This window comes from Notechis scutatus, chromosome Z (assembly GCF_049901735.1).
Source record: "Notechis scutatus isolate UNSWTSFEM ecotype Mainland chromosome Z, rNotScu1.2, whole genome shotgun sequence".
Classification (NCBI taxonomy): domain Eukaryota; kingdom Metazoa; phylum Chordata; class Lepidosauria; order Squamata; family Elapidae; genus Notechis; species Notechis scutatus.
Genome location: NC_142025.1, coordinates 134,609,355 through 134,632,394, shown reverse-complemented (window position 1 = coordinate 134,632,394; position 23,040 = coordinate 134,609,355). Strand labels below are relative to the sequence as shown.

General features: G+C 38.9%; 1 protein-coding gene across 4 annotated transcripts in view; it reads left to right on the top strand.

Moving 5' to 3' along the window:
- MAMSTR (MEF2 activating motif and SAP domain containing transcriptional regulator) overlaps positions 1-23,040 on the top strand; it is a 49,944-nt gene that overhangs the window by 2,674 nt on the left and 24,230 nt on the right. For 3 of the 4 annotated variants that reach the window (XM_026682377.2, XM_087948174.1, XM_087948172.1), the window contains exons 3-7: positions 11,384-11,449; positions 12,582-12,640; positions 14,240-14,315; positions 17,609-17,758; positions 21,739-21,878. In XM_026682377.2, coding sequence (XP_026538162.1) covers positions 11,384-11,449; positions 12,582-12,640; positions 14,240-14,315; positions 17,609-17,758; positions 21,739-21,878 — 491 coding nt within the window. Of the gene's footprint in view, positions 1-7,183; positions 7,282-11,383; positions 11,450-12,581; positions 12,641-14,239; positions 14,316-17,608; positions 17,759-21,738; positions 21,879-23,040 lie in introns of all 4 variants that reach the window. The other variant, XM_087948173.1, reaches the window with a different exon arrangement.

The following is a 23,040-nucleotide window of genomic DNA, read 5'->3' as shown; positions in this document are numbered from 1 at the left end:
AAAATGTATCTAGAAAGGTCAGTGGTTTCATCTGACCTAAAGCAGCTTCTTAATTATTTAAAATCTCCAGCCCCAACACTTAATTAGAGCCAACTTTTGCCTTGTAGCATATTCTAGTAAATGTGGAGTAAGTAATATGTTCATAAAATTTAACCGTTCCATGGATGACAAGATTAAGATCTTCCAACAGAATTCCAATATAATGCATGTGTTGTAATGTTGCTATAGGAAGACTGTAGAAAAATCAGTGGTTGTAGGAGAGACGCCAGCAACCAGGACTTTCATGTCAGAGCTGTCAGTTATGTCAACCACCAATAACCACTGAGCTTCTCCAAAACCATGAAGTGCAGGGAAAATATTAAAAGATGGGAACAATGGGAAGAAGAAGTGATGGGTTTAAATTACAGTATAATAGGAAATCAAATGCCAATAAAGTGTAGTCAAGTGTTTAATATGACTTCAGCTAGTTTGCAATAAAGATTGTTATTGAACTTCACCCTGATAAATGTGTGAGAGATTTTGGCTGAGTTTGATTCTAGCAGCCCTGCAAAGTTAAGGATTGAAGGTTTGCACATATCCAAGTCTGGGGATCCTTGAGAGTAGTGATGATTATGTTCTTGATCCAAAGGTAGCCCAACCCACTCGTCCACCACCATGCACATACATATACATAAGCTATACATTATTATACATTTATGCATGTTCATGTTTCAATTAAAAAATCAGAATGACATCTCATAGAGAACCCAGGAATCAAGACTGCACGTGTTCTTCCCTGGTTGATTATTTGTAATATGGCACAGAGCAAAAAGTACTAAGAAAATAGCTCACTTCTGTCAGTCCGTTACCTATTTAAAGCTCAGGCTGGCCTGAAATTCGAATATATTGATGGTATAACTGCACCTCTGATTATTCCCTACATTAGGACCCTCTTCCATCATGAGTTGAGCCAAGCCGAGCCATCATGAGTTGCATTTAATGAAAATGGGGGTGGAGGGGGGAAAAAGGAGCTTGCCCATAAGAGACCTTTGAACATGGTAGGGAGGCTGGGAAAGGGAAAAGACCTGCTAACTTTCATTTTCAAAGATCTCACCTCTAATAATTGCTTCAGAGCCGTGTTTTTCAACCCTGGCCATTTTAAGATGTGTAGACTTTATTTCCTAGCCAGCATGATGGCTGGGGATGCTGGGAATTGAAGTCCACACATCTTAAAGTGGCCAGGATTGAAAAAAATAATAATACTAGATTCAAGTTTAATTTGGCCGTTGGCTCCTGGTATGCCTCAAGCAGAATAGAGGTCTGCCTTGGTTCTCAAACCTAAGGATTTCCTTCAGTTCTCAATATTTTTTTTTTTTAAATATTCACAATGACTTTTTAAGCCCCCTTTGCCAGCTGTAATGGAACGCATAGATGACTTTGAGAAAAGGAGAGAAAGAAGTAGGAGAAAAGTAGGAGAAGAGGGGAAAGGATCCCCCATCACTAAATGGCCAAATGAATGAAACTAAGGAAGGACCCACCCTAATGGAGCAAGCAGTTAAATGGAATTTGTACTTTCAGATTTGCAAGCATCTGTTAATATAACCTTACAATAAAGTAAATTTAATTCATTTAATCGTGATTCCTGTCTAGTTTACCCGGGAGGTCTGACTTTCCTATTGGGTTGGCCAGTCTATACTGATAAGAAATATGATGTCTCCAAGAGCAGAGTTTCTGTATAAACATCTGGATGGTCTTCATGGAGATTCAGATGGTGCTCGCTCTGTTGCTATTTAGAAGAGCTTGTAAAGATCTGGCTCTTCAGCCAGCTTTCAATGAGATAGACTGGACTCTTTTACCCTTCTATCATCAGGTTTTATTGATTTTATTGTAATTTCTTTGATTGTTAAGAGCCACCCAGAGTCGTGAACAGCTAGGCAACATATTGGTGTAATAAATTATGATTGCTAACGTTGTCACTTTTCCTTTTGTGCCTTCAAGTCTTAGTGTCTGCCTGGATGAGTCCCTTCAGTTTTCCCGTCAAGATTTTCAGAAGTATTTTGCCCTTGCCTCCTTCCTGAGAGAGAATGACTGGCTCAAGGTTACCCAGGTGGCTCTGTACCTAAAGTAGGACTAGAAATAATGGCCTTTTAAGCTTCTAGCCTGCTACCTTAACCATTACAATTTAGATGACCTGTTGTAGAATCACACTGTCCTTCTCTGAGGAGAAATGGCAGTAGTAATGACCGGAACATGGATTACGGTAATAAATCAGATAGGAATAGCAAAAGAAGAATTAAGGGATATAAACAGCAGATCATCTAGCATACCGTACAGACAGTCCTCAATTTACAACTGTAATTGGAACTGGAAATCTAGTGATAAGTCAAAGCAACCCATAAGGTCAGGAATAATTTTCTGGCCTTTTCATGTTACTTATTAAGCAAATGCCATGGTCATCAAGCAAACCCAGTGGGTGTTTTTAGATAGAATTTGACTCCCCCAAATAAGCCAAAAACTGGCAAAAAACATGGCGAATCATGGTCACATTACTATGGAATACCATAGCTGACATGCCTGACATATGGTCATGTAACCATAGGCGGAGCATTATATCCATTTACCACAGCTGGTGGTGCTTTAAGGGCCATAAAGGGTCATTTCATGGCAGTCATGCCTTCACACAGTCTAAAACAACTGGTCATAAGTTGAGGACTGACTTTAATTAGGATAATCAAGCAAGTATTCCAGGCACGTAAGCCAAAGAAGCAGGACATACACATTTAAGACCAATGTAATTCTAGTTGCAAGAAGCCTTCGTTTTGTGACCCAGGACTGCTCATGAATGATGCCTGATTTCTTGTGGTCATTGTCTTTAGGCCCAAACTCCTGAAAACTCAACTTGCTTCTGGATATTTCTTACTTACCGTACAGTAGTAATGTATTGAATCTTGTGTGCCTCCCCATTTATGGTAAAATATTGTTCAGGAATAATTCCTGAACAATATTTTACCATAAATGGGGAGGCACACAAGATTCAGTACATTACTACTGTACGGTAAGTAATGTGTTTTACTTACGGTGTTTTAATAAAGTGTTTTATTTTTACGGTATTGCCCGGCTTCTGACATGTCTCCATGAAAATATGTGTTGTTTAAATGCAAGATCAGGACACTTGCCAGCTTGCGGGTACTCTGAATTATAAAATGTAATGGTAGTATACTATTATCCCAAAGAAAGAGAATATCTGTAGCTCAGGGTTGAACTGTGGCATTCTTGGCAGGACCTGAGCCTGTTCCTTTGCTTGTAGATATTTCATTACCCAACTAGGCAACTTCATTAGTGCAAGGGAGTGTGCAGTTAGTTGTTCAAAAGAGAAATTTTTTTTAAAAAATCTAAAAGCGAGTATTAAAAAAATACTTCGAAGAAAAGAGATTAGGGCACATGCCTTCTAGCGACCCATATTCAGATAAGGAATTATCAACACCAGACAAACAATCAGGCAGAAAACAATGTTCCAATCAAGTAACCACCAAGGAAAAAACTACATACCCACCAAAACTGGATTATATTACTTCCAGAATCTCAGAAACACACGTACAGCTAATTTTGATGCAAACATTTGTTCATGCTGATCAGTTGACTGACTGCTAAGAAGCTAAATGATTGCTCCTCTAAATTTTCTTCCATGGCTTGACAAACTTCGTGAAAATGAGAATGTAAGGTGCAATCGGATGCTTCTTTGGCCAGATACCTGGAACTCTGCAATCAATCCCCACCTAAGTGCCCCTGTGCCCTATATGAAAGAGCTTTCATATTGCATATTCTGTGGGTATCACCCACCACCCCAGCCCTTCTAGCCTCTGGCCTGGGAATCAGGGGCATCTTGTATTTCCATCCTTTTAAATAAATAGCTAGTGGCGTCACCCCAGCTGTTGCTGACAACAGGAGAAATGCCAGCCAAGCAGGGGGCACAGGAATAGAAGCGCTTAGAGCAATCCCACCCTCCAGAGATATGACGTGCCTGCTCTTGGAGGATGGGCAATGGGCTCACCTATCTCACCCACCCCTGCAGTGTTCTTCCTCTGCCCAAGGAGGACGGAGCCATTATCCCCAGAATGAGAGTACAGTATGGGGATTTCAACACACAGAGCGACTTTTCAAAAAAAGAGTTCTCAAATGCCTTTTGATTTCATACCTCGTGAGTTGAGTTCAGGTTTCCATGCCAGGTCAGTCATTGAATTTCTGAATGATTGCCAACCAGAATGTAGAGCAGCAGCATTCTGTTGCACCAGGGGGGTAAGACTAGCCTCAATGGGTAGAGTGAGACATGCAGGGAAGCAGATGTTGGCTAACCTTTAGGAAAAACACTAAAGACGAAAGCTGTTCAGTAATAGAACAGACTTTCTTGGGAGGTAGAAGTTTCCTATTCTGGAGCTAGTTCAGCACAAAATGGATGCCATCTGGCCATAATATCTTAGCAATCACTTTCCAGCAGCGAGCAAGAGTTAGGTCAGGAGTCTTCAAACTTTAAGTCTTGTGGACTTCAACTCCCAGAATTCTTCCTTCAGTCATGTTAGCTCAGGAATTCTGGGAGTATCACCCACCACCCCAGCCCTCCACAAATCTTAAACTTGCCAAGTTTAAAGACCCTCGGTTTAGGTCATCTTAAAGATCATCTAAACTCGTGTTTCCAACCTTGCGGGGGGGATTTTAAGATGTGCTCTCTGTGCCAGGAATATGATAAGCAAAAAAGGCCATTTATGTCTGTTTTCCTTCCTGAGTTTAGAACAACCAATGGCCTTTTCTTTCTAGAGTCAGAGTTCAAATCATCTCTTCCAAGAAACTGAAGACATTTAGGAAGATATTTGAATTAGAAATGACAGTCACAGTTCTGTCTTCATAATTGATTATAGAAACTGTAATTCTATACCTATACTTTATTACAAATTTTGGCTGAAATTCAAAATTTAGAGGCTGAAATCTCAAAGGATTCAGATTAGAAAAATGCCAAATGCTTCATGTCGTCTTGATCCATCAGTGGTGTTCTGTTGTGAAGAACAGAACATGGTTTTTGAAAAAAGTTAATTCCCAGTCCTCCCATGGAAGATGCCAAGAAGTCTTACAGGTGTCCCACTTCAGCTCCCTTTCCTAAATTAGCAGCATTTGTATGTAATATTATATCAATCTTGATCTAGTATTATTTAATACTTGTATTTTTAATTGTGTTTGTATTTATATATTTTTTAATATATATTTCTATTTTTATTACATTGTAAGTTGTCAGAGTCACTTTGGACAAGATGGATGGCATATAAATTTAATAAATAAAGTTGCCTTTTTGAAAAAAAATTATATAGCATTGGCTTGTGAAAGACAAGCACTATTGTAGATATTTGTGGAACTGATAGGATTGTAAATTTTTCCTGATTTTTCATTCAGTTGATATTTGCATATGGATATTTGGATCATGTGGAAAACCCACATGTTAAGAAGCACATGCTTCTGTAATGTAAGTTGAGAAAACCGGGTCTTCTCTTAATGATAGAGAATGAAAGAAATAAATGCACAAAGAACAAGAAATATCCAAATTTTGCTCTAGTGATTTGCACTGCTACACTCAGCTTTTTCATGCCTGTTCCCAGTGTAAGCACAAACCAACAATACACCATTCCATTCTATCTTAAGCAAGTGATTTACAGCAGAGATTAAAAAGCTGTGTCATTGGACCATCTCCATACATTTTAGGAATGCCAAGGAGATGCACTTGATCCCTGGGAATTCAATCTGTAAGGTGGGAAGTCCATCTGTTATCTTAGAGGTGCACCATATGGCTGCCCATCTATGCAGGTGTCTTAAATGAACTCACCGTTTCCCCCTTAGGCTTTCTTTTCTTGGGGAACGACCATAAGGAACAATTCTGTGTATCCATTATTCATCAGCTGTTTTACATGAACCCATCCAATCCTCTACAGCAGGGGTGTCCAACCTTGGCAACTTTAAGACTTGTGGACTTCAACTGGCTGGCTGAGAATTTCTGGGAGTTGAAGTCCACAAACCTAAGGTTGAATAACCCTGTTCTATATTATAATATAGACTATATGAGCAGAATTTCTTGTGTAATTCTAAAACTCTCCTGTAATTTTTCATTAGGAGGGTCATTTTCAAGTGATAGTAATCATGCATTTATTTTGCAAAAGCTAGAGGGAGGGTTGATGTTGCAGATTCAGCTCCATAAGGTTCAATTGTAGTAATTTATTAACCAAAGCACACTACTATGATTCTTACTTTCTTCAATACTGCTTTTAATCTAATCATCTGGTAGCACTTTGAGATCTTCCATTTCAGTTCCATTTTCTGAGTGTGCTGGAAAGAGGGAGAGTGTGTACGTGTGAAGGTGTGCATGCACTTGTGTCCATGGTTTGCCTAAGCTGTTGCATTTTTCCTTTCTAGCTGTATCATTGACAAGTGTTACACGAATACATGTAACCTGATCCTTGATGGCATTTGCCAGTATTCCAACCAGTCTTATTTTACTTAATGACAGCTATCCTCGAACCCAAGAAATAACTTTCAGAGGAACTGTGTTGCTTTATCACCCAAACTTTATCTATTTAAAACAATTCTATATCTGTTTCCTTGCTTTAAAAAAGGGGGAAGCAACTCAGGCAATCAGAATAGTTTTTAAGCATCACAAACCTGGATGTAGCTTACAATGTCCAATAGAGTGCATTGTGTATTACATTTTTTCTTGATTTCTTAAAGAAAAGTTCCCGCTTCCAACATTGGTAATCTTGTTTTCCAAGATCAGCCATTTCCTAGTATGTGGACTTCAGCTCTCAGAATTTCAAAGCCAGCATAGTCATTGCTGAGAATTTAGGGAGTTGAAGTCCACTCGCCTTGAATTTGCCAAGATTGGGAAATTCTAGATCAAGTTAAGAGGTTTTAATAGAGTAACAGAACAGTTCAATCTCTTAAAAACTTCCAGTGTTGAAACATCCATGTGCTGTCCAGACAGTTTAGAGTTAATGGGATTTTGGAGAGCTGTCCCTTTAAGGGAATGCATCATGGTAAATGTAGTTAAGGTATCCTGGGAAATGTAGTCTATGTTTTGTGGTCACATCTGTAATCCTGATTGGTCACTAAATTGACCCTTGTTGCATTGGGGGAGGCTCCCTCACTCTTGCCTGAATCCATTACCATGCAGCTGCTTCAATCATCATGGGGATGAGACTTTATTATCTTTCTACACCATAATGCAGATGTGCAAAGGATTGGACATTAAGAAAGAACCTTGTCATAAATGTGAGTTGATAAGGATGCCTGATGAACCAATAAAAAATACTTTGTATGGATGCTTTGTGGAGTTGCTCTGCCTGCTTTATACCCATCCAGAGAATAATAAGCAGAACAATCCACAACTTCTGGAGGCAAGTCGTTCCAATAATTAATTGACCTAACTGTTAGGAAATTTCTTCCTAGTTCTAGATTAGATCTCTCCTTGGTTAGTTTCCACCCATTGCTTCTTGTCCTGCCTTCAGGTGCTTTAGAAAATAACTTGACTCCCTTTTTTTGTGGCACCCCTCAAATATTGGAACACAGCTATCATGTTACCATTAGTCCTTCTCTTCATTAAACTACTAGACGTATCCAATTCCAACAGCCGTTCTTTACATGTTCTAGCCTCCAGCCCCCTAATCATCTCTTTGCTCTTCTATGCACTCTTCACAGAGTCTCAACATCTTTTTTACATCATGGTGACCAAAATGGATGCAATATTCCAAATGTGGTCTTACCAAGGCATTATAAGGTGTTATTAACATCTCACATGTTCTGGATTCTATCCCCCTGTTAATGCAGTCTAGGACTGCATTAAGCTTTTTTTGGCAGCCGCAGCAAACCGTTTAAGTGATATTTAAGTGATTGTCCACTAGGTTTCCAAGATCCCTCTCATAATTACTACTATTGAGCCAGATACCACCTATTCTATACCTGCACATTTAGTTTTTTTTTTCTTGTCTAAATGTAAAATCTTACTTTTCTCACCATTGAATTTCATTTTGTTAGATAAGATTCTCTTGTATTTTGAGCCTATTTTCTGGCTATTCCTGCCGGCTTGGTGTCATCTGCAAATTTAATGAGTTTCCCTTCTATCCCCACATCTAAATCATTGATGAAGATATTGAAGAGTACTGGGCTTAAGACAGAGTCTCACTGCATACTTCCCACCAGATACATGTAGTTCCATTAAGTGTTGATTGAGTGTTGATTGGTCAGCCAGTTACAAATCCATCTGGTTTGGTGGTGATGCAGTCTAACTCAATCTTATCAAGTAGTAGGTTGTGGTCTACTTTATCAATGCCTTGCTAAAACTCAAGTAAATTATATGTGCAGTGTTTCACTGGTCCATTAATTTTGTCACTTTGTCAAAGAATACAATAAGATTAGTCTGGCATGATCTGTTTTTGACAAACTAATGTTGGGTTTTGTTTATGACTTTGTTTGCCTCTAGGTATTGATAGATTTATTGCTTGATTATATTTTCCAGAATTTTCCCAGGCATTGATGTCAGGCTGATAGGTCTGTAGTTTCCTGGTTCCCTTTTTTCCCTTTTTTGAAGATGGGAACTGCATCAGCCCTTTTCTAGCCCTCTGCTCATTCCTTGGTGCTCCAGGATGTTTGAAAGATATGGTTCAGTGGTTCTGAGATTTTGAATCCATATTATAGAAAGCTAAACTGATTGTTGTAAACAACACTGAATTCAGTGGATCTATTTGTGGTGTCACTTCTCACCCATCATCAAATAGCAGCTTTATTTGTTCTCTTTTACCAAGTCCACATTCTGATGGTTCATATTTACTTTCTGACTTGTTCTCTCCCTTTCTGTCTTTTAGAAGGGTCAACCAGATATGTCCAAAAAAGTCAAGATGGCAATCTGTGTTGCATGATTGAACTTGTGATGCACACAAAAAGCGTGGGCCCTTGTTCACATAGTCTTGATCTCCATCTTCACTTTTACTGAGGCTCAATAGATATAAATAAAAAAGCAGAGCAACATTCCATATTTCATGTAATGTGCTTTGTTCCTTGCTAATGTGTAGTTTGAAAACAAGAGGTACAAGAGATGACAGAAAACCAAAAGTTATGAATGCTAATACTTTTATTATGAATTTACAGTAATAGAACCTTGTCTGTCTGGATATGCTTCCCCCCTCCCTGTTTTAGTCTGTGAAAATTAGGGAGAGTTAGTTTTCTCAAATTACATTTCTGCCTGAGACTCAAATTTCTCTTATCTGTCTGTTGTCTCCTTTGTGGCTCTTTCTCCTAGTCCTCAAGGTTATTCCTATTTCCTGTTAGAGGAAGGGATTGTCTTTCTTATTAAACCTAATCATTCCATGGGGGTCTTTGGGGTTGTGATGATTGGGTAGTGGAATGGCCAATAAAAAAGTAGACATTATAGAAGAAAGAGGGAATTGTGAAATGGGAACTTTAGAGGTGTAAGTGGAAGGATGGATTTGAAAAAGACTCAGAATCTTGTCTAATATTTTAATTAGGTATATATACTTATGACTAAGCACACCAGTAGTTCTCGAATTACAACCAGAATGAAGCCTGACCTTAAATGTCGTAAGTTGTGATGATTGTAAAATGGGGGGTGGGGGCAACCAATAGAACTTTGTGTCATAGGTAGTTCTAAAGTAGGTCTGTCATAATTTTGAACAGTCACTAAATGACTGTTGATAAGTTGAGGGCCATCTGTACTTAAGTAGATAAAATCTACTTAACCTCCACAACAACCCTGTGAGATAAGCTAACATCTCACCAAGAAAGAGCACCTGGTCTAAAATCATCCAAGAAACTTCTGTGACTTAAGAGGGTACTAGTTCCTGCATTTCCCTGCTCTTGGCCCTATATCTTGACCACTACAATACACTGACCTCTCCCTTCTATCCTAGAAAATACTCCCATCTTTCTAGTAGGCAGAGTTAGAAATAAATTTAGTGCAAAACTAAGCCAAGACTGAGTGGAATCAAGTGACTCTTGATAAACCATTTCAAGTTACTTAAGAAAAGTCAGTTGTCTTTGTTTAAGTGTTAATCAAGGGCTGTGCTTTCCTATACCTTCTCCATGTTCCCTGGACAAAGAGAAAAAAGGAGGTGAGGAAGGAAGGGGTTGTCTAACCAGAACAGGGCTTAGGGAACAATAAGGCAAATAGATCCTGTTGAGTTCTCCCAGACCTCTCTGAATTTGAAAAGAGCATAAGGAAAAGACAACCGCAATTAGAAGGGCATTTGGAGAATTGGTGGAAACCAGGGCAACAAAGACCTGAAAGGTTATGGCGCCCAGTTTAACTCTCTGTGTTAAATGGAAGGACCTTGGATCTGCAAATCTCCATTGTCCTTGTCCTCCCACATGCCCTATTTTAATGCTTAGCGCTAGCAGAAGCATTACCAGTGGAAGATTTATATCAGAGGAACATGGTACAAGCAAAGCAGGGCCTCTGGAGTATTATTTCCCACCCACTCCTATCCCTGCCAGGGTCGAAATCTCTCTGCTGGCTGGCAGATGGATGCCTCAATTAAATCTTCGCCCCACTTGGACAGCTGTCGAAGGAGATTAAATACGGCTCTCATCGTGAACTTGTTTCTTTTGATTTGTCTGTTTAATTTTTGCTTTTAAAATATTAAGTAGTGCTGAGTAACCTTACTTCAGCTCCATTTAGAAGGGGATTATTACAAGCCTGCCATTTGAGCCTTGGGGAGGTGGGGGGAAATTGCCTCCCACCTTGTTAGTTTGATGCATGCATCCTGAAGGTGCTGTGCACAGGCACCTTTGCATAATATCTCTAGCTTTTGCCCTGGAGGGAAGCCACAGTGGCCCAATTGAGTTGCATTCAATATAATTTATTTAAAAGAATCTTCTCTGCCAGCCAGACTTTTATCAGGCAGCAGATGTGGGAAGAAGGTTGAATACATATATGCATAATAGCAGAAAAATCTCTGTTTTACATTCTGAGCTGAACTTTGGGGGAAGATAATCCTCAATTTGGTAATGCAGCTGAGTATTCACCTGGAGGAAGTACTTGTTCTTTTAAAGCAGGAATGTCCAACCTTGGCAATTTAAACACTTGTTTACTTCAATTCCCAGAATTCCCCAGCCTGCCATAAGACTTAAAGTTGCCAAGGGTGGACCCTCTTGCTTTAAACACTGCCAATATAATTTATAGCTCTCATTGACACATTGCATCATCATCACTAATCTGTTGCTGTAGGGGCTTGTTGCCCTGTTGCTGTGGGGTTTTGCGGGATGAGTTTTTAGCGAGTTTGATTGTAGAACGTGCATTTCACTTTATGTTTCCATGTGCCATCCTCATCCTCATGATGCGTTCCTTGTGGCCTCTCTGCAGTGCTCCAAATGCGAATGCAGCATCGGAGGTCCCAAGAGCAGCTCTCCGAACAACACTTAATTCCAGGTGAGTCTCGTAAAAAGCCAAGAGAATCAGATGGCAAACAAGATATGGAAGGAGAGGAGTAAATGCCTGGGAAGAAAGTTGGCATCAACATCGGAATATTAATGAAGAATACTTTTCTGCCGTGAAGGGAAAGATATACCCTTTGAATTTCTGTACACTGTATGGACTCCTTGATTTACGACTGGTCCCTTAGTGACTATTCAAAGTTATGACTGGCCTACCTGGGTGCTACTTATCACCATTATTCAAAGTTACAACAGCCAGGCCCAACGTCCTGGATCAAGTGACTGAAGTTCAGGCACTTGGGCACCGGGCTGCATTTACAATCATTTGCAACCTTCAACAATTGTGTGATCATGTTTTACGATGGTTTTGCTGAAAACTGCAGTTGCTTCCAGTTTTTGGCAAAACTGCCCCCATAGTGAACCATTGGTTTGCTTAATGATCATGGCATTTGCTTAGCAACTGCCATAAAAAAAGGTTATAAAATCAAGTTGATCACATGATCAATCGGTTTTACAACCATCACAAATTACATTGGGCAATCAGTAGTACCACTGCTTGAATTCCTTGATTTCCCGGGACACCCAAGAGAGGACTTCAGTTAACGCAATCAGGAGAATATTCAGTCAGTGCAAGCTTTGAAAAGTTACAATTCAAGCTTTGATTTCTACAATGGAAGCAGCAAAGTGTATCTATCCTACCAATAGCCATAACAACAGCTTGATCCAAAATGGCTAACAGCACGAATGCTAAATGGATGGAAGGGTCTCTTTTTTGCCATGCATAATAAGGAAGATTTTTTTTTTTTTACAAATGACATTTTAAAAGAGAATCACCAAAACAATAATCATTTATGTGGCAGATAGCAGATTGTGTAATCAAGCTTAATAAAATACCAAGCCTAAATAACAAAGCCAGTTCAAATAATTTCATAGTTGAGAATACAAAAGTGAATTGACGGAAAACATGTCAAAAGACTCAGCTAAGGATTGTGTCCAGGTGTCTCCATTTTCTAGAAGGATTGGGCTACCTTATATATGCTCCTAAACTAGGGGGAAGTATAGTGATGGATGGCAGAATGCTTCCTCTAGGGCTCATCAGATATTTTTTTTCCTTTTTACCCCTCCAGGGCTCAGCAAATCCCTCCCAACTTTCTCACAGCCTAGTGGGACACAAGGGCAGGCCAGGGTGAGTATAAATGGGATTTGAGAATTTTAGCAGCATGAAACAATCACAGGGGTTCTCCTAGCATGCTATTTGGACAGTCCACTTTTAAAAGTTGGGCTACTGGCCAATGAGAATGGCAGCTAAGTAGAGATCCATGTTGTGCATCATCCATCATCCGTAGCTGCTGGCTTGCCTCAAAATGTACATAAGTTTCTCAAGCTCTGTCCCCTTTTCCACCACCCCATTGCAGTGAACCAGATAGGACAGGCAGACAGAAACTGATATATGCTGATTGGCCCATGCTTATTTCTGCCTTTTCCAATAGACTGCTTTCCAAATACAGTGAAAAAGCACCCACAATTCCCACTTAACATGAAACAAGCTTGAAGCCTTCCAAGGGAAGATGATTGTCCTGTAGTATCACTAAATTGCTATTGTGATCAACAGTATATTTCCAAAGTATAGGACAGAGGGAAGTGGTGTATGATATTTATGGGTTGGAAACATACATACTCTCCTATATCCAAAACCTATCTCATTCAGTTTCCGGCTGTGTTTCTACTATCTATGATATTAGAACTGAACACCAAGGGTAATCTAAATCTCCTTCTTCCAAACACATGCAGTGGTGTTATCCAAAATTAAAATCCCACACAGTATCCCATCAGTTCCATTTCTAAAATGGATAGCTGTAGGAGTAAATTAAGAGACCCCCTTAAGTTGTCTGATGAACCAATATGCCTGGCATGCCTGTTTTATTCATAACGTGGCTTACTGAAATGGGCCACACATGTCTAAACAATGGTTAGTGCTCTGTTGAGGAGATCTTATGTTTGACTTTTTCATTCTCTTCTCTTGATTGTCCTAGTACGGTGTTTCTAAGCCTTGGCAATATCCAAATGCTTAGACATCTATTCCCACAATTCTTCAGTTAGTATAACTATTAACTATTCTGGGAATTGATATCTATAGATTTGGAAGTTTACAAGATTGGGAGTATATTGTAGAGTGTCAGCCACAGGCACAATGAACTCTTCAGGCTAAACAGTTGTTTCAGTTCAAAACTCCATGATTGATTGAGATACATTAGCGGAAAGAGTTTTACAGAGAGATTGAAGAAGCTGTTCTAGTGATGACTAGACAACCCTGTGAGCTGCTGGGTCATCGTTTCAGAGATATTTCCTTACCCGATTCCTTAACACCTTCAAAGGCAAAGCTTCTAATGTTCTGGAAATGTTCTTTAAAAATCAGGGAAATATTCAGACATGTATCTGCCTTGAAAGCAGCCAATGTTGCAAATAGGCAGCAATATAAACTCAATAAATAAATAAATGTAGCACAGTCAAACACCTGGAGTTGACCACAGGGTTTTACAATATTTATATTATGTCATGAAATGTTTTATAAAATTTGGCAAATTTTAATTCTATGGGAATCATAGATTCTGGATTTTGGATGAATTCTGTAAGTTAGCCCATTTAAGTATCTTGGTTCAAAAATTGTTGCCCTAAAATGCACTGTTTTACTCGATTAAAGTTTACAGAAAAGAGAGTTTTAGTAACGTATAAATTGTCTGGGCATATTGGCTGTGTTATGATGTTTTTCCTTTGCTTCTCTCAGGCCAATGAGACTGCCAAGCTCAAGGTTTCACCCCGGCCTCACAAGACCAGCTCTGCTAAGGGACAGCTGGCTGAAGGTAAGAAAAACACCGCTTCTGTCCAGGTTGAAACATCTCTGCCAATCCCACATCATAATGTGAAAATCAAGAGGTTGGTTTTGTATAACACACTAGGCAAAGCTCAACATGGGTTGAGTAGTTTATGGAATGGTGTGTTGTGGGAACACAACCGTTATCTTAACATGTTGTATGACTTAGGCCAGTATATTAAGCCATGATCCTGGGGGTATTTTAGGCGTAATATCAGGGGTGGGATTCAAATTTCTTAACAACCAGTTCTGAGGGCGTGACCTAACGTGGGTGTGGTTTCATGGTCATGTGCCTGGATGGGTGTGGCTTGCTGAATGGACGTGGCTTGGTGGTCATGTGACTGGATGGGTGTGGTTTGTATGTAAATATTGTAAATATTTATGTAAATATTGAATTTGTTATTAAAAAAAGAGCAACTTTTACCCAAAATCAGGCAAAGCAGGTAGGCGGATGGAGTTGCTCCCAGATTCACAGATTCACTCAGAGATCTACCTTTCTGCAATCTGCTGCCAGAATCTGTCACATAAAATTTGCTTGCAACCAAACTCATAAAATTTGCTAGCAAGCAAACTCACAGAATTAACTCACAACACACCATGTATGTAAATATTGAATTTTTTATTTTAAAAAAGCAACTTTTACCCAAAATCAGGCAAAGCAGGCAGGCAGATTGAGTTGCTCACAGAATCACAGATTTACTCAGAGATCTACCTTTCTGCAATCTGCTACCTGAGTCTGAACTGAAAAATAGAAGCTAGGAAGGTTTAGCTCTGCTTTTAGATTAGCTAGAAAGGAAGAAATCCAACAATTTCCTGCTTTCTAGCTAATCTAAATCTCCCAGCATAGCTGATAGTCAGAACAGCTGATGGTCGGGAAAAAAAGAAAAGAAAAATGGCAACTTACCAAAAATTAGGTGAAGGCACAATGCAGGCAAGTTGGACGGCACACATGCCAGGTAAGGAGTGACTGGGAGGGAAGGGGAGGAGAGGGGCCAGCCAATGGTACAATTTGCCAGTTCTCTGAACTGCGCAGAATCGTAACAGCCAGTTCTATAGAACCGGTGTGACCAGGTAGAATCCCACCCCTGCATAATATATTATGTGAGCAAGTTACCAATGTTTTGTCAATACAGAGTAAGGACATATTGTGTAAACTCAGAAAAATTACCTTAAAACCCTGATACAAAATTCAGAATTTTTTGGGGAGCCCATTTTTCACATACTTATCTTCAGAATCCTTCCAGATCCTCCTTTTCCTTTAAAAAAAAAAATCTATTTCCAGGAGGGAATCATGTTTTTGACCTTTCAAATTTCCCTATAGTTCTAAACAAAACATTTATCTTTCGTTACCAAGTATGGGATAAAAATTATGGCACTCTTATATCAAATTTTGAAATGTTGGCAACATTTATAAAACTCAGAAGGTGGGCAACCTACTTTCATAAAAGTGCTTTCCTATTTTATTTCTTTTTTGCAACCCTTTGGAGGGCAGGGTCATATTGTCCCAGTCTCCTTTGTTTCCAAGAAAGGATTTTTTTATAACGCTCCATCTTTCCAGTTTCCACTTGCTGCACTGCTGGATATCTGAGCTCTGGGAAACGCTTATGTAGCAAGAACAATTCTCAGCACAGCCCTGATCAAATAAATACATGCACCATTATAAATAAATAACAGGGAGAGATTTAGAAAAGAATGAGTTTTGCTCTTAACTTTTATCGGGGGAAAAAACCCTCTTCTTCCACCTGAATTCTCTATACTCTCCTCCAACGACTGCAGTTACTACTCCTTCAGAGAATGAGGTTAAGATGACGAGAAGGCACTTTAGATATTCATGTTTTCCACTCCTGACTCCCTAATGGTGCAAAGGAACAGAGTTCCCATTCTCCAGGCTCAGTGATGTATTGTGATATCAGGAATCCTTCTTCCCCCAAGAGGAAAAAATGCTCTGCCTTAAAAGGTGGATGACAGGTGTATAGTAAAACCCTTTCACTTTCTAATTTGAACTGGCTTAGATGTCTGGAAGTAGCTTAGGGGGAAAGTAATCCACTTTTCTGAAAAACTGGTTAAGTTTTTCCCCCCTTAAGTTCCTAATTTAAACTAAAATTCAGATTTAGGCCACAAATATTCATTTTAAGCCAGTCTTTTTTCAGGCCTCCTGGTTATTGCTCAGAGGAAAAATTGGAGAAGAAACTACTCTGTGCACATTCTTAAATGAGAGGCAGGATAGAACATCCACCCAGCTATCCAAGCCCATCAGTGTTTCTAGCTACAGATAGCCCTCAACTTATGACTACAGTTGAGCCAAGTGACTTGTGCATTTTATTACCCTTTTTGCCACAGTTGTTAAGTGAATCGCTGCAGTTGCTAAGTAAATCATGTGGTTATTAAGCAAATGTAGTTTCCCCCATTGATTTCACTTGTCAGAAACCAATTGGAAAGGTTGCAAATGACAATCACACACAACCCTGGGATGCCACAACTCTCATAAACAAATTGAATCAATTGTATTCTATGCATTAGAGCTTAATCCAAGGTTGATATTTTTGAGTGATCTTGATCTTTGTACAGTTCTGAGTACAGCAGATCAGGGGTGGGATTCTACCAGTTCGCACCTATTTGCTAGAACCGGTTATTAACATTCTAAGCAGTTCAGAGAACCAGTTGTTAGAAGAAATTTTGACTGGGAATGCAGGGGAGGTTGTAAAAGTGAGTCACTTTTTTCACTTTCGTTGTGATTTTGGTCACTAATCGAATGTTTGTAAGTCAAGGACTCGGGATAATCCCCAGAAGATGGTAATACTCATTGTAATTATTAGTGATCGTTTTGTTTTGGATTCAGGCTTCTACATGAAGTAAAATTTACCTCTAATCTAGCCAAGTTGTTCTGATCTTTTATTTTATTTTTTATTTATTTATTTTTATTATTTTGTCAGTCATGTACAAGATAACAAGTATCAATATGAACATAAACATGAACAAAGGCAGTAAATACAGATAAATGGGGACAGTAAGACAGGGACGGTAGGCACGCTGGTGCACTTATGCACGGCCCCTTTAAGGACTTCTTAAGAATGGGGTGAGGTCCACGGTAGACAGTTTGAGGTTGAAGCTGTGAGGGGTTGAGGCTGTACCAATGATGTCGGATAGGGCGTTCCAGGCGTTGACCACTCTGTTACTGAAGTCGTATTTTCTGCCATCGAGTTTGTATCGGTTTACCTTGAGTTTCATCTTATTTCATCTGCTTTCCATGAACACTGAATTCCCTCTGGTCCTCCATTTCAGTGTCTCGAGGGGACCGTTCCGAGTTTCAGGAAAAGAAGGCTCGCTTAGCCGAAGACTTGAGCGAGAAGATCTTGCATCGTCCTGGGCCACTTGAGTTGGTGAAGAAAAATATTCTCCCCTTGGATCCTGGTATCCAGGATGTTGTGGCAGGTAATATCATCAATAGTGCTTCAAAGGGGGGAGAGAACACAACTGCATGCAAGCTTCATTCTTTTGGAACTACTCCCAATTGTACTGGGGGAAAGCATATTTAAAATAGTGAAAAGAGTGGGTGTAATGATGTGAGATTACTGGAACTGTAGTCTTGTGATTGAAGAAAGCTTCAAATGTACCCACCATAAATTTAGCAGCCGTTTGAACAACACCAGTGGTGGGATTCAAATTTTTTTACTACCAGTTCTGTGGGCGTGGCTTGTTGGGCGTAGCCATGTGACTGGGTGGGTGTGGTGCTTTTTTTGCCACTGCCACCCATTTTTGGGAGCTTCCTAGCCTCAGAGGAGCCTCTGGGTGGGGCGTTTTTGCTCCCCTAAGGCTCCTCTGGGGGCTCTGGGAGGCAAAAAAATGCAGGTGGGGCTGAGCTCCTCCCTCCATTTTTTGCCTTCCTGGGCCTCAGCAAGGGGAATCCGGCACAGCTGATCTATGCACAGCTGATTGTCGGGAGGGGGAAAAAAAAGAAATACCTTAGGTCAGGCGGGCGGGTAAGCGAGCATCAGGCAGGAGGGCGACTGGATCGGGGGCGTGGCCAGCTAGAAGTTACTACCGGTTCAGTGACGTACGCCAAATTCTTGCTACCAGTTTGCCCAATGTGGTGCGAACCAGCTGAATACCTCCACTGAACAACACTGAAAAAAGGGATTTATGACTAATCCTTGCACTTACAACTCATAGCATCCCTAGGATCATGTGATCAAAATTTGGGTGGTTGGCAACTAGCATGTATTTGCAAGAGTTGTAGCATCCAAGGGTCATTTGTGACTTTCCCAGCTGGCTTTCAACAATTAAAAATAATAGAATAGAATAGAATAGAATAGAATAGAATAGAATAGAATAGAATAGAATAGAATAGAATAGAATAGAATAGAATAAATTCTTTATTGGCCAAGTGTGATTGGACACACAAGGAATTTGTCTTGATGCATACACTCTCAGTGTACATAAAAAGAAAAAAATATATTCATTAAGAATCATAAGATACAACACTTAATGATAGTCATAGATTACTAAATAAGCAGCCAAATCACACTAGGAAACAATCAATACGAATCATAAGGATACAAGCATCAAGTTACAGTCATAAGTCATAAGTGACTTATGCTGGATTTGTGCATGATTCAGTTTACAAGTTATGCATGATTTGTGCATGATTCACTTTACAACTTAACGACCATGGCAAAAAAAAAATCATAAAATTGGGCACAATTCACTTAACAATTGCGTTGTATAGCAATAGAAATTCAGGTCCCAATTGTGATTGTAAGTCAAGGACTTCTTGCCCAGAATGTGTTTTTTTAAAAAACAAGTTTTATTCAGTGTTTCCAAAGCTCTTTTCGTTGTACAACATAATTCCGGATCACCACTTTTACATGCAAATATGACAATAATTATATATTCATTTTCTACATTCTACTTCTTATCTTATCTATTTTTAACTTAATTCTTCAACTTTTACATAAGAAAAGGAACAAACATTAATCCTGTTCACTAATATTACTTTCATTCTAAATATCTTCTCAGTTCATTTCAATTTATTTCAAATATTTCTTAAACATTAACGTTTCTTTTAAGCATGACTTTTTCCATAATACTCTTTTCTCATTTAAGTCACTAATAATTCCCATATCTTCATACTTGTTAACTTTTAATTCTTTTACCTGTCAGGTTTGCAATTCTATCGCATATTCTTTCCATAAATTCTAAATTTATACAAGCTTTTGCACACAAAATAAAACATGGATTTCCCCTCCCCTTTTACTAATTTGGGGGTGTCACCTCAGTGGTTTGAATATACCTTAATTCCCTCATCTTAATTCCCAATATACATTTATTTTAATTAGTTATAATACTAAATCCCTAGAAAAGAACTACATAACATTGTACTTTTCAGTCAGATTCCGCAATATATTTTCTCCTTTTACTTCCACAGAGTTTTATTTATAATACCAAAAGAAAAATTGCAGAAAGAAAAGCAATTAATCAATTTAGCTAGTCCTGGTCACTGATATTAATCTCATTTTAAAACATCCTTGCAATTCATTTCAATTATTTCAGTATATATATAATAAACATTAACCTTTCTTGTAACATTAAAAAGAAGAACATACATTCATCTATTTAAAAATAAAATCAGTGCCCTTCCCCCTCTCAATGATCTATATTCCCCTATTATCTAAATAACTTGTAATTACAAATACATTCTTATTACCCCTCATATCAATACGGAATCACCTTTCTTAATTCATTAACCATTATCCCTATGTATTCTAAGTAAACAATTTTTTCCATTATTTTACAATTCCCATATTTATTTATTTCCTGTTTCTGTTCCTCATTACCTCTCTTCCCTTTTATTTTCCCAATCCTTTTCTCCCTCTGATTTATATCCCTCTCCCTCTTTATATCTCCTTCCCCCTTTTATTTTTCTGCTGTTTCTTTCTGTCTTTCCTACTTTTACAGGCATTTTTCTTTTTAGTTACTTTTTGGAATCTCCTATTTTTAACCCCCCTTCTTTTTCCTCCTCTTTGTTGTATTCTTTGCATTGATTGTCTATTTAAAATGGCTTCTTCTTGTTCTGACTCCCCCTTCTATGAAGTTTCTTCTTCATGTTCTTCAATCGCCATTTCCATGGCTTTTAACACTGAGCAAAATGATTCACCTCTTGCATCTAGTAGTTCTTTCATATTTTAAAGCATCATTTTTAATTCCCACAGAGATATCATTGGTGCACACTCTTGTATCTTATAATTATAACATCCACAAGGCAGCTTCTCTTTTTCTTTTTTCTTCTTCAGGCTTTCTGGCATTCACAACTATTCCAACACTGGGTTTATACCAAAGTCACCAAATTAGTCCAACAGTTCGTCTTTTCTTACTTCTTCTTTTATTCTAGTTCAGCTTTTACTTTCTGGGGTACTTATTTTGTTGTTTCAATATTTCCTTTTCATTGTATGGAATCAAGTTCATTAGAGAAACAGATTTTTTTTTCTTTATATTTTCCAGTTTAATTTTTTGTCCACAAGATGACACTCTCCATTATACAAAGTCCTCACCCTTTTTTTCCTCCCCCTGTTTTATTGTTAGGGGCTTTCTGAGCCTCAATATTCCAAAACAATCACGTCTCCAATTTGTATATTTTCCCCTTCTTTTTAATACTCTTAAATCCAGCTTTAGTTTATGCCTGTTTGTTGCCAATGTATTTTAATTCAATTTATTTAAGTTTCTTGTTCTGGCTTCTTCCTCTCCCGGTTCGAAGCCCCATTCAGCTGTCAAAGTTATTTTCCCTCTTTTTTTTCCCCCTTCCCTTTTTAATTCCGCTGCTTTCTTTTCTTTCTGAAACATTCTTAAAGCATCAATCCCGGGGTACCTTTTATTTAGTTGTTGCGCCAAATTGTCATGGTTCTTATGTTGTCACACCTCCTTCTCCATTCCTGCACAAATCTTAGTCCAGCTGAGTTGTCCTCTTCAGGGTGGCCATTTTGGACCACCGTTTGGTCGTCTTTGGGGGGGGAAATGCCAAACCCAGAGGGGGAAGATGTGGCTCCCCTCAACCTGGCTGGTGGCTTCCCCTTACTCTACCGCCCCTCCGAGGCAGCTTCAGCCCTTAACCACAATGATTGGGGCTCTCTGACGAAAGAGCACGGACCGAAGCCGTGGACAGTCGCGGTTCCCTGTCTGTCAGCGAGGAGGGATTAACCGGAAGTCCCAGCGCACAATGAGTTTTGATGACTGTGAGATCTCCAAGAACAGAAATTGATCAGACATTTATGAGATAGATGAATCGGTCGTCACGTTCAATATAAAATAATTTTGTAGATAAAAAAGGAACAGGATAGCATTATCCTTTCACTCTGCTGTGAATTCCAAATAACCCACCCTGACTTTCTACCTCTTTTTTCCCTCAACATCATCTTCAGATGCAGCCCATTGTAGAACCCCTGAGTCCTTCAACTTTGAAGACGATCTTAGTAGTTCCTCTTCCTCCTCTTCCCCATGTTTCGCATTGTCTCCAGGAGGTGGCCAAGGAAATCCTTCCACATCAGAAGCAGTTTTTCAAGTAAGCAACATATATATAGACATATATATATATAGACATATATGTAAGCAACATATATATAGACATATATCCCTGTATGTGTCTTTGTGGGGGTTGTTGAAGTACTGTTTGATGAAAGTGGAAAATCTCCACGATACAGTGAGAAGCTCCTTGCTATTTGGAGGAACTGACTAAAAGTAGTGTTTTTCAACTTTGGCAACTTTAAGACATGTGGACTTCAAATCCCAGAATCCTGTGGCCAGCTGGGGAATTCTGGGAGTTGAAGTCCACAAGGTTTAAAGTTGCTGAGGTTGTGAATGCAACTACAAGCCAGGATGATGCCTTTATGGGACCCCAACTTCTATCTTCAACGCTGTCTGAAGCTAATAGAATTTAGAATCTATATTGTGTCTTTCACTATAAACCCCAAGCTTAAAATTCTTGTCCAGGAACAAGAATTGATGCTGTTGGAACAGAATTTATTTTGGATCTTGACATAACAGAATTTGGCCAAAGCCAAGGACATAGAGTTGAACTAATCAACCAGCAGTACTTAAAGATAAAAATAACTAGCTTATCCTGGGATATCCATTAAAAGGGGCACACTATACCTATTTCTAATATCTCTATAAAAGATGTGGTGTAATAAAATATAACACAAGCAGATCAACACTCACACTCATACATACATACATACGCATATATATTGCCTGGTGCTCCAAAAGGTTTGTGCTAATAGGATTACATCTGTTTCCAATTAGATAACCAAAATTTAATAATAAAAACCACAGGCAGCAACAACTACTAGCAAAAATAATACTTCAGACTGGTCACTGTAAAAATCCCATAATCATATTCAGAATCAATTAAATTACAGCATTTTAATAGCTTTGCAGAATATCAATAGAGAAGTGCCAGGTACAAATAGAAAGATTTTCACAGAACAGGAACTGCTATAGAATAGCAATTCTGTGTTCAGCGAACAGAGGAGGTCGACAGAAAAGTTTTTCCAGCAATTATCATTGAATTTGAACCATAGGAATAATTATCAACGTGCTGGCTAGGGAATTCTGGGAATTGAAGTTTACACATCTTAAAGGCTCTAAGATTGATGAACACTGGACACTTTGCTCTGACTGGTTCCTAGAATATCCTGACACACATGATTTGTCACATATGTGAC